This window comes from Letharia columbiana (assembly GCF_014066305.1).
Source record: "Letharia columbiana isolate WasteWater2 chromosome Unknown Sc0000012_s0, whole genome shotgun sequence".
Classification (NCBI taxonomy): Eukaryota; Fungi; Ascomycota; class Lecanoromycetes; order Lecanorales; family Parmeliaceae; genus Letharia; species Letharia columbiana.
Window position 1 is genome coordinate 38,020 of NW_023501050.1, and position 11,099 is coordinate 49,118.

The following is an 11,099-nucleotide window of genomic DNA, read 5'->3' on the forward strand; positions in this document are numbered from 1 at the left end:
AGGAAGCAAAGATGGCCGCTGTTTTCGGAACGCTTCACAATCATCAAGTGGGAAATTCGCACAGAACGCAAGAAAAGGAGCCGAGTCCATGGGAGTTTAGTACACCAGACAACCAAGACGTAAGCCTGCCAGTTCTTGTCTCCAGCGGTCTATTTGTCCCCCTTCCTACAATGTAATGTCCGTTGGAATATGTTCCCCTAGCCCGCATCTTTCTGCCTTCGTTACACCTATCGTCTGCCCTCCAGACTAATGCCCCCGCACACAGACTGGCCCTACTTCCTCGACGCCTTATCCTACGAACAATCAAACCCCACAGCAAAAGCTCAACTTTGATCCTCCATCTCCGCCGAAATTCAATGGTCTTTTACCGGCACACAACCATCCCACAACGCCTGATAGGCATGGACAGGCATATTTGAGTGGTAGACAGAGCCAACCGAGGTCAGGTACAGGCATAGACCCCTCTTATCTCTCGCCGCCACCCAAGATCGGCAGCCGACCGGAGTTGAATGCGAGCAGAAGTGGCAGCGAAGCAGATAGTCTATTGGACCTCTACAGCAAACCCAGAAGCCTAGGTGAAACTAGCTTGAGAGAAAGCATGGACAGAACGGATCGAGGGCTGGCGCAGGAAGAGCCGTTCCTGGAAGTTGAGGACCCCGAACGATCACGGTGGATACACAGAGACAAGCTGGCAATGATAGAGAGCCATGAGATGCAAGAGGCTGGGATTAAGCTGCCACCACAACGACAAAGATCTATCACTAGTAGATCGAGAAGTCGACGGGAGAAGAACAGGAGCCAGGATCAGAGTACAGTGGCGCCTGATCGAGATGAGGGAATGCCGCCACTGAAGGATCGGCAGGACAGAAGGACAGAGACACCAACACGGCAAGATGACCGAGGAGAGCAAAACGTGGTGAACGAATTTGACATAAGGACACCAGAAGAGATAGCAGCGGACAATCACATCGCCACGAATCTCTCAAACGGATACCACCAACCACAGCCTGACCTGCGAAAAAGCTCATCTCGTATACCCCTACCACGCTCGAGCCCCATGCCTATACCACAAGAACACATCGAACGAGACCATCCGCTCCCGCGAAAACGAGGCACAAGCGGCAACTATAGCAACAGCGACGACAACGGCCTCTCTTATTCTCGAATACGCAGCCGTAACAGCAGCGTCGGCAGCGCCATCCTCCTCGACGATATCGACAACACCCCCAATCACACACCTACACCTGCTTCCAACCCGGGCCCTCTCAACCAATTCACCCCTTCCAACACTCAGCGCACACCCTCCTCAGCTCAACGACCCAAACCTCGCTCCGGCCTCGACACCACCCCTTTAAGTCAAAAGCCCCGAATCATCTCCACCACACCAACCTCCCTACGCACCCCATCCTCACGCACCCCATCCTCAACCGTCCAACGGCCCAAATCTCGCTCCGGTCTCGAACCCCGCCCTGCAACCGCCATAAATCGCCCCGTGGGCGAAGCCCCCTGGCTAGCCACCATGTACAAACCCGACCCGCGACTACCACCCGAAGAACAATTGCTCCCTACACACGCGAAGCGATTACAACAAGAGCAGTGGGAGCGAGCGCAGAAGGAGTCGCAGCAGCGGATGCGGGAAGTCGAAGCCCAACAACGCAAACACCACCACCAAAAACCCACCGCGCAGTTGCCGCGCGAATTCTCACCTTTAGCCGAACACACAATCAACGGTCTCCAACCCTCCTCCCGCGACGCAGACGAAAAACCCCTACAAGACCAATCATCAGCTTCCGAATGGCCCCTGACGCAAGCCACACCACGCAAGCCACCACCGGCAAGCGGCGGCGGCTTGAATGCCAACCCAGCCGCGGGCGGTGGTGACGACGGAGGACAACACGCAGGATACAGTCCCATCCCTCGCGTGAAGCAGGGAGCAAGTCCCACTCTGGGGAACGTAACGGACATCAGGCCCGGTCAGAGGGCGCTGGATCCGTTTGAGAGGGAGAGAATGGCGAGAAGGGACGAGGAGAAGGGCGGAAGGGCGGATCCGGGGAAGAAGAAGGAGAAAGGGTGCGGGTGCTGCGTCGTCATGTGAACTGTCGCATGATTGAATATATTACATCTTCTTTCTGTCTGTCTGTCTGTCTGTCTGCGCCGTGCACAGACTTCCCCAACGCGAGCCAAAATGCCTCGGTTATAACCCTTTCTCCCTAACGAGCGTACTACTACGGCGCCTGTGGCTGTTGTGCTGTCTCCCGCTATACCTACATAAATGAGCGAATTGAGTGAGTGTATGAGAGCAATCTTACTATATAGACGGTGCTTCCGAATCCACGCCCAAGGGCTTTTGGCTTTGACAGCTCGATCTTGTACTTTATACCCAAAGTTTCGTCTGTTTGTTTGTTGGTTTGTGTTTTTTTTTTTTTTTGTTTGTTTGTGGAATGAAATTTCATTTCAATCGGATCACGCTCCATACATACATACATACATACATACATACATGGTGCAGCGCAGCGTGCCTGTTATGAATATAAAAGTAGCAGTGGTAAAGTGATACTCTATATCCAACACGCACGGCACGGGCATACGCATTGGTATATCAAGTACAACGCCAACCCCCAGACCCGCTTGGAAGTTGCCGGAACCACGTCAAACGTTGTGCCAAAGAGTCCCGGGAGTGTCATCTTACATGTATATATATATATAGATACATCGAGTCCTCCAGTCTCCTTCTCGGCCCGCCACCTCGATCTCAGCACCGACCAGCACTCAAGCCGTAAGGTACTTCGCCAGCCTCGTCTGCTCAAATCCAACTAGTCCCATTGCCACTCGCCGCCCCTTCCCTCCCGCCCGACCGATGATCTGCCGCGACCCTCCTAACCGTTTCATTGACCGGCGGCAAATAGCCCGTGTCCGGCGAGAATCCAATCCGCCTGTAGAGCTTCCTGGGGCTGATGCCTCTCCAGTGTCTCAGCTCCGGCATGCTCAGACCTCTGACGGGGCCCTTGCGCCTATCGACCGGCTTATCGCTCTGGTCGCTTGCCGCGAGTTCGATGCTCTCGATGAGGGAAGCTGTTTTGTGGAAGAGGATGGATGTGTGGTCGTCGTCGGAGAGGGATTCGGGGTCGTTGTCGATGCTGATGGCTGAGAAAGGCTCAGGGTCGGTAGGGGGCGGTTGTATAGACGGTTGTCTGAGATTGTGCAGGGAAAGCTCGTCCCTCCTTCCGCCTACGCGGCCGGCTTCGACGCTGGTGTATGTGAGGGTGGACCAGGAGTCGGATTCTTGGTAGGGCATGATGAGTGAGGATCTGTGTTCGAGACCGAGTGAGGTGTAGTCGACCAACAATGATTCATGTTTTTTAGGGTCGAAATCTTTGTGGGACTGAATTGCGAGTGCAGGGATCGACAACGAAATACCTAATGGCGTTTTGAGACGCTCTGTGCCCCAGATATCGAAATTACTGTCCTGCACAAACGACACAATGCGCGGATCGATACTGTCATCTTTCGCATAAACACATTGTTTTCTAACAAACCGCAGGTCAACTATCTTTTGTGGCTGCAGAAAGTCTTTCTCCTTCTCGTTGACCAATCTGACGTCTTTGATTGAAGTGGTCTTATTCTCGTGATCGAAGGACATCCTGATCTCCAGATCCGGCAGAGCTTCGACAGGGACAGGCAGTGACACATTCTTGGACGATGGTGACAACCGAATTTGCCAAAAGTCCTCGGTCTTCTCAAGAGACCCGAGGCTACCTAACGAGCGTACGAGGCCGGGAACAAGAGGCACAAACTCTCGAGGTATCCTCAAAGATTTGGAGACGATATCTCCGGTGTCAATCGGTCTGTTCCTATGGCCCGTGCTTTTCATTTTCTTGGTCCTTCTTTGATTTCGTTCTAGCGCTTCCAAGATGTTTCCTGCCTTGTCTGCGGGGAACAACACTTGGCCCAGCTTCACCGAATCATGGCACCTAATTTCTGGTGTCCAGTACGGCGTAATGTTGATGGAGTACTTGTAACTAGTGTCGTCTGACTCTTCGAAGAATGACTTCACTGTGTCGAATGCCAATTTGCCATGCATACCTTGAGTCGCCGGCACTGTCGATGAGCTAGAGGACGGAGCCCCATCCTTCTTTTTCCTCCTTTGAGTGCGATTCTCTGTGTGAGGGCTGCACCATCTTGACCATTGCTGATTCCTATCCAACAGGGACAATCTGCTACCTACTGCAACTGGGGCCGGGATAGCATTAGACGGCTTGTCAGCTTTCGACCAAGCTAATGTAAGGTTCCGTGTGGAAGCAGGTCGCAGAATCTGATGTATCAATCTTTCCGTCTCTAAAAGGTCGGCGTCATCAGGTCCCAGGTAAAACACATGCAACTGTCAAGACGTCAGCATTTGATCGACAATCCGCATGCCATACTGACTTTTTGGTGGGCGACGCCCTGTGGTCTGACAAGCGTATTGGTGTACTCCTCGATCTGCCGAAGCATAGCATTGTTCAACTCCCTGGGAAAAGACGTCGAGCCCTCATGTGAGATTGAATGGGCACGGAGATCAATTGTGGAGACTCGAATGTTCTCAAGAGTGTGAATTAAGAGTTTGAATATGTCAACGCAGTTGTCATAGTCAGATGTGATGCGGATGATGCAATCTCCAGGCCATGCCTCGACTTTTGAGTCATAGCTCCTGGATATCAACTTCAAGATATCCCTCTCTACTAGCATGATTAGCGTTTTACGAGCAAAGTCTTTAACCCACTAGCTGCTTACTGTGGTTTAGTATCAAGTCTAGATGGAGTTTATGAAGCCGTACGTCCAGTTCACCCAATGAAGATTCCTGATATCTGGGTGTAATGTTCCAACACCGTCGTAGTATCCTTTTCACCAACGCATCTTTGCTTAGTCCCTGTCCGCGTTCTTTCCCATGCACCTCTTTTTCGTTGGACTCTTCTTCTGGCGTACTATTCGCAATCCTCGGTGCCTTGGATTGTCGAAGTGGCGTGTTTCCCACAAGCTGCCATGATGATCGAGTGTAGAGACTGTTGGATATCTCGACGTTTAGGTCGAATACATCAGCGGCCGGATCCTTTCCAGCCCTTTCTAAGTAGGCTCCCAACTGGTGCTTAGTGAACCCCTCCTGTAGCCTGGAAACCAAATCCTTGTATGCAACTCCTGTAATGCTACCTTTTTTTTTTGCCGCCCACGATTCTCCCACACTTTCGATGTTCTTGCACACCTCATCGATATCAATTAACCCCCTTTCGGCATCCATCTCTTCCAGCATCTCGGACGAGCTTATAGGCTTCTGGGCAGGGTTCTTATCTGGACCTGATGCACGAACTCGTGCCATGTTCGTATCGAGTCGAAAGCGATCTTGCTTGTCTCGCAAGATGAGGACCTCGGCTGGCTCGCCCAGCACATTGAGGCCAAGGCTGTCCTTTGTAGACGGCTCATTCCCATGTCTGTAATTCTGGTGAGGAAAGAATTCTTCGGTATAGTATCTGATAGGCGCTCTCTCAAGATTGTCATTGTCGGTAGCGACATCAGGGTAAGATGATTGCTCTTGCCGTAGGCTAGGTCCTGAAGTGAAGCGTCGAAGCTGTTGAGGGTGTCCGGTCGGGCGTCGACGGCCAGAGCGGAGTCCTTGTCGAAGGCTTAGACGATACTGACAGTGCAAGCATATGAATAAATCTTGCGCAGCGGGTAGAAGCTTGAACATCGAGAGGGTGGAGGGTCACATGGCAGTTGAGGTTGACTTCAGTCGAGCATCAATTTCAAGATTAAAACATTCTCGGCAGAGTTACCGCACTGAGGAAAATTCAGCCCTATCAGTTTCAATGCCAGAATGCCAAGGATTTCCCAAGACCAAGGCACTCTTAACTCCTTATCCTTCCGCCCAACAGGCGTATGTCCAGCTTTGGACTGCTATGGAATTCACTGTCCGGCACTCTTACACTGATTATATTGTCCAGAAACTCAAGTTCTCATGGAAACGAAGCTTTCTTGATGACAATGCCAATGCCATGCGACCCTAGTCAAATCCCTTCTTCTCACAATGTCAGACCTCTCCCAGGCAGCTCCGCCCCTACTGGGCTCCAGTCTGCTTGCATCAGCCAAAGCGCACGAGAAAGCCAGACCCTTACCAGCGAGTTCAGGCTCAGCTACAGTTGATCAGAATGCTCTTGATGGAGGCTTTAGATATGGAGAAATCACTTCCATTGCTGGAGCAAGCGGGACCGGAAAGACTTTGGTAGGTTCTTGGGAGTTGTAACCTGAATCACGTCGCATTTTGTAGATATGTGTAGCCAATCGACTCAATTCTAACCCAGCTTTGCCTCTTTGGTTCCGATAGTCAGGCCGGTTGAGATTCGCTTGCAAATACTAACGTACTGCACCTACAGCTGGCATACCATGCCATAGCAAGTCATCTTCTTACACACGAGGTCGGCGAGGTAGCTTTCATTGACACCACTGGGTCCTTTTCTCCATTACGACTGCGAAATGCCCTTGCTTACCGTCTAGAGGCCAAGATCCAGCGCAACAGCTACCAAGAGTCTGGATACATGTACGAGAAAAGGACGTCGGCCTTGGAGAATTCGAAGGAGACAATGATTGAGGAAGCGACCTCGATGCTCGATCGGGTGAAAGTCATGAGAGTCTTCGATTTGGCTGGCGTTGTAGAAGCCATAAGCGAGGTCAATGGGCTGACTGAGGAGATAGCGCCGAAGTTTGAGACGGCCGCGGTCGTAATATTCAAGAAGAGGAGGGTTGAGATTGGTGACAGCGAAGAAGAGCTCGACGACGAAGACGAAGAACTGCAGGCCGAACCATGGCGAGAAAGTGTAAATCTCCATGACTCTCAAGGCATTGAACCTCACAGCGGTCCGATCGGTATGATCATTATCGATACCATCACAAATGTTGTGAGCACAATGATGGCCAAGAGCCAGACACAGGGTCAAGCTCTCCTCGCAAGCTTCTTGCGGTCTCTCCGTCACCTAACGTCCCGCCATCACATCTGCACTATTCTTACCAATGCCGCAGTCGGTATTAGTTCTCCCAACAATCCAGAGCTTCGGCATGGCTCGAGAGAAAATGTCTCGATCTTCTCCTCAACCATGGGGAAGCCTGCTCTTGGGAAGATGTTCACGTTTCTGATCGATACATCCATCTTCTTATCTACTGTGCCAAAGACTAGCGATGACGCAACGATTGCGTTCGGTGATGGAGGGGAAGCTTCGTCGTACCAGAAGGCACTTATACTGGAGGTTCTGAAAGACAGATGTGGTACTCGAGAAGGGCGATGGGCGGCTTTCGAGATAAATGCCGAGGTGAAAATCGCGCCAAGTGGCTGAATAGAGCTTGACCATCGGTGTCCTCAGTCCTTGTTTGAGATCTGCCAGCTTCTCAAATCCTCCCGTGAGGTGAACTCATCCACCTCATGCATCCGCCTGTGAGCATGGTTCTTGGCATTCGAACCTGAATGAATGTGGTCCGCTATACTTCCCCTACCGCTAACGGCACCGGTGTGCCCTTGGTCGCCTTTGCTAGACTTCCGCTCTTGACGCGTTGGCCTCATAGTACCTCGACTTCCAGTGCCCGACGTATGCCTCTTGTGACCTCGCAAGGTTCTGCTGTCTCCATCGCTGTCGTCCTCCTCCGTGCTACCTCCCAGCCTAGGACTCACATTCACACCCGGATCATGATCGGTTGCCCATCCATCTCCGCCAGCAAAGATATCCTCAATGCATTTATCGGCCGGCAGCTCGCCATCCTGTGCAAGCCATGACGCAGCCAGAGTTCGACGGTACATATCTTGAAGCCTGCCACTTTCTCGAGCATGAGATGACATAGATGGCACATTATTTCCGTCATCACCATCAGCTTGCTCGGCCGTCATGATACCAGCAATCCCACCGAAGACAGGCGCGGTCTTGAGTGGAGGGGCGATGAAAGTCTTGTCTCCTTCTGTTTGTTTCATGTAGACGCCGATCTAAGACCCAATTAGTCTTTCCCTTCATGGAGCTCGACAATCCTTTGAGGTCATGCCTTCAAAGTGCTATTGATCTTGCTCTCCTGCATCAAATATCTCCTGGTGACAGCCTCCTCCCCATCGTCGCTCCCACCCACAAACTCAGCCAAATTCAGCTTCACATTTCCCAACACGATCCTTTCGGCTCGTGTACCAGGCGAATACTCCTGCAGGACCTCGAGATGTATTTCCGACTCCTGCAACATGCCATTACGGTCCACTGTTAAACGGACAGGCAGCGTCTTGACGTAATCCCACAAAACCTTGTGGTCTCTGATCCCCGCTTTCGAGGTGTGCCCACGGTGCTCAGCGGAGGTAGAGGAAGGTAGATGCCATTTGACGTAAGATGTTCCGGATACGAGAGGAACATTGTTCAAGTCGATGATCTACCACTCGGGTCAGTCGATGCCGTGGAGTTCAGGAGAGCAAAGAGGGTGGGCCACCTTGAGCTGCAAATCAAACTTTGGCTAAAAGACTATCAGCTTATGATCCTTAATGATTTGTTCAGGTGACAGACCCTTCGATTCTTTGGTACTGTCGAAGGCACTGTCAGCTGTTGCATCATCCGAAACAAAGTACTGAAAGACATTATCGTTATAGCAGGGCGAGTAATACTCACCAAAAGCGTTCTGCATATTCGAAGCTCCTTCTTCGCCGCCTGATTGAGAGCTCAATTACGTAGAGAACGGACTGTAGTTTAAGAAGGAGCATTCATGTCCAGGTCGGCTTGGCCGGTGGACCCCGAGCCCGGAGGGTCCAAAAGTTTGGCTGGAAAGCGGGAGGCGCCGCCCCCGAACCGTTTGCCAGGGAGCGCTAAGGATAGGGCTACGAATATATAAGGTGTGTCTCGGAGCATTTTGCCCTTCTTCCGTGACTTGCAGCCACCTGAATGATTGTACCACTCATACTTGAAACCGAATCACTTCTTTTCACCTTCTAGAACTTGCACTCTAGACGGCGACATCCTTGCCAGGACTTTCCAATGGCTGTTCTGGATCTGTGTAGTCAATATCCTGTTGGTACTTCGCACTCATGGGCACCCTTGAAGATCGCGCAGTCATTGCTATTCACGAGAAATTCCATAGTTTGCCGAGGAAGAGCAAGCCCAGAACATTTACGAACGGTAGTCAGGAGTGGGTGCCACTTAGCGGTATTGTAGTCATTGGAAAGGATGGAGCCATCACATGTTTGGCCTTAGGCACTGGGATGAAATGCTTACCAGGTTCACAATCCTTGCTTCTCGACAGCGGCACTGTCCTTCATGACTGGCACGCCGAGATCCTTGCCATACGAGCCTTCAATTATTTCCTTCTCCAGGAGTGCCATCAACTCGCCTCTTGCGCCAATTACACGTCACCCATCCTTCGACGGAGACAAGCGCGTGAGCTGTCCGAAGTCCAGAATTCGCAGCCCTTCAGTATTCGCGAGGATCTGAGGATCATGATGTATTGCTCTGAAGCACCATGCGGAGACGCAAGTATGGAGCTGGTGATGGAAGCGCAAGCCGACCCCACACCATGGCCCGTGACTGCCTCAAACGAGAAAGCTGCATCAGGCTTCCTCGGTCGCGGATCATTCTCGCAGCTAGGCGTTGTAAGACGGAAACCCTGTAAGAAAATTTGCCTGCCAAATATTGTCTGCTACTGATAATATGCATGACAAAGCTCGAGCGGACAGCCCAATCACCTTGTCTAAGTCATGTTCAGACAAGCTGGCACTCAAGCAATGCACATCCCTGCTATCATCGCCAGTTTCGCTTCTAATTTCGCCTGGAAATGCATACATTGACACCCTTATCCTACCGTATCACCGGTACAGGCCAGAAGCTTGTGAGAGAGCCTTTGGACCTGCAGGGCGTATGTTGCCTGTTGATAATTCAACTTGGCTTGCGGGCTATCAATTTCGCCCGTTTCGAGTGGAGACTGCAGAGATTGATTTTCACTATTCACGGAGAGTCGCAGGTACAAACCTGAATGGTCGCAAGGGCTCAAACATCTCAGCTGTGTGGACACCACGCCATCAAGAAACTCTGATCAACGGCGTCCTGCAGGGTCGCAAGCAAACGGATCCACTCGGGGCTAGTGCATTGTCAAGGATGCAGATTTGGAATCTCCTTGTGGAGACAATCGGTTTAATCGACGCCCTTCCGCCGAGAAATTTTCTTAAAATGTCCTCGTACCTAGATATGAAAAAATCAGATGGGTTGGAGCATAGACGACGTGTTAAAGATGATGTAAAAAGCGAGGCTCTCAAGGGTTGGAGCAATGAATCGTCCAACACCCTTTTCGAGGAGGCAGTGCGACCTTGAAAGGTCGGGAATCGTAAATTTGAGTAGAGTACCGAATTGTTTGCCAAACTTCAAGCATTCAAAGCTAGAATTGGAGGATATGCCAGGCTGAAAAGGAGTGCTAATCAACAGACGCTTCGACCTCTTCCCCACTGCTGTTTCTCACATTCAGGAACATCCTCTTGGCATCTCCGCCAATTGCCAAGGTCCGGTCAATAAGGAGAGTATCACTGGGTAGGATTTTCAACCTATTTACAGTTTACATACTTCATTTCTTCGTCTCACTCGTCCTAATCTACAAAATTATCGACTCCGCAACCCAGATCATCTACTTGTTGGAGTCTAGTTTCCGCAGAGATGATGAGCTAAGCCCGGGTCCAAGCATGACTGTGAAGTCAATGGTCAGACCGTTTGGCCAGAATGTGATCGACGAGACGTAAATGATCGCAAGGGCAAGTTTGTCTACGGCTCCTTGCAGAGTTCGCGAATGCAGCCAATCTTCAGAGTGTAAGGAAAGATAAGCAGGGTTATGAGCACCATCAGCCTTCGAACATCCAGCAAATGGCCTGACAGCTCAATCCTCGATTAGGCCATACGCTGTCCAGCAAGGCCGCCGCTCGGGCATTGCCCTAGAAATAGGACGAATGTGTTCTTTCAGTCAACGGCGGCACTGTGGATTTGGAGGTGCAGGAACCCATCGTACCAACAGGTCTCCAACCCTAGAGAAAACAGATCACGTTTAATTCCCACAGAAGTGCAGATACCCATCGTATGGACAGA

The 11,099-nt window shown here is 51.2% G+C and overlaps 5 protein-coding genes across 5 annotated transcripts; 3 read left to right on the top strand and 2 right to left on the bottom strand.

The window, feature by feature from the left end:
* Nucleotides 1-11: 11 nt before the first annotated feature.
* On the top strand, nucleotides 12-2,095 carry HO173_004536 (uncharacterized protein; the record flags this gene model as incomplete). Its single annotated transcript, XM_037306459.1, has 2 exons — nucleotides 12-119; nucleotides 266-2,095. 2 exons carry the CDS (start codon nucleotides 12-14, stop codon nucleotides 2,093-2,095), a joined length of 1,938 nt encoding a protein of 645 aa, XP_037166397.1.
* A 708-nt stretch (nucleotides 2,096-2,803) lies between these two features.
* HO173_004537 (uncharacterized protein) lies at nucleotides 2,804-5,719 on the bottom strand (the record flags this gene model as incomplete). Its single annotated transcript, XM_037306460.1, has 3 exons — nucleotides 2,804-4,378; nucleotides 4,426-4,715; nucleotides 4,771-5,719. 3 exons carry the CDS (start codon nucleotides 5,717-5,719, stop codon nucleotides 2,804-2,806), a joined length of 2,814 nt encoding a protein of 937 aa, XP_037166398.1.
* Nucleotides 5,720-6,055: 336 nt separating this feature from the next.
* HO173_004538 (uncharacterized protein) lies at nucleotides 6,056-7,355 on the top strand (the record flags this gene model as incomplete). Its single annotated transcript, XM_037306461.1, has 2 exons — nucleotides 6,056-6,250; nucleotides 6,402-7,355. 2 exons carry the CDS (start codon nucleotides 6,056-6,058, stop codon nucleotides 7,353-7,355), a joined length of 1,149 nt encoding a protein of 382 aa, XP_037166399.1.
* A 23-nt stretch (nucleotides 7,356-7,378) lies between these two features.
* HO173_004539 (uncharacterized protein) lies at nucleotides 7,379-8,667 on the bottom strand (the record flags this gene model as incomplete). The annotated part of the gene is made up of 5 exons (XM_037306462.1): nucleotides 7,379-7,993; nucleotides 8,050-8,418; nucleotides 8,476-8,499; nucleotides 8,550-8,566; nucleotides 8,652-8,667. The coding sequence occupies 5 exons, from the start codon at nucleotides 8,665-8,667 to the stop codon at nucleotides 7,379-7,381; spliced, it is 1,041 nt and encodes a 346-aa protein (XP_037166400.1).
* A 397-nt stretch (nucleotides 8,668-9,064) lies between these two features.
* HO173_004540 (uncharacterized protein) lies at nucleotides 9,065-10,340 on the top strand (the record flags this gene model as incomplete). Its single annotated transcript, XM_037306463.1, has 2 exons — nucleotides 9,065-9,641; nucleotides 9,697-10,340. The coding sequence occupies 2 exons, from the start codon at nucleotides 9,065-9,067 to the stop codon at nucleotides 10,338-10,340; spliced, it is 1,221 nt and encodes a 406-aa protein (XP_037166401.1).
* Between the last annotated feature and the right edge of the window lie 759 nt (nucleotides 10,341-11,099).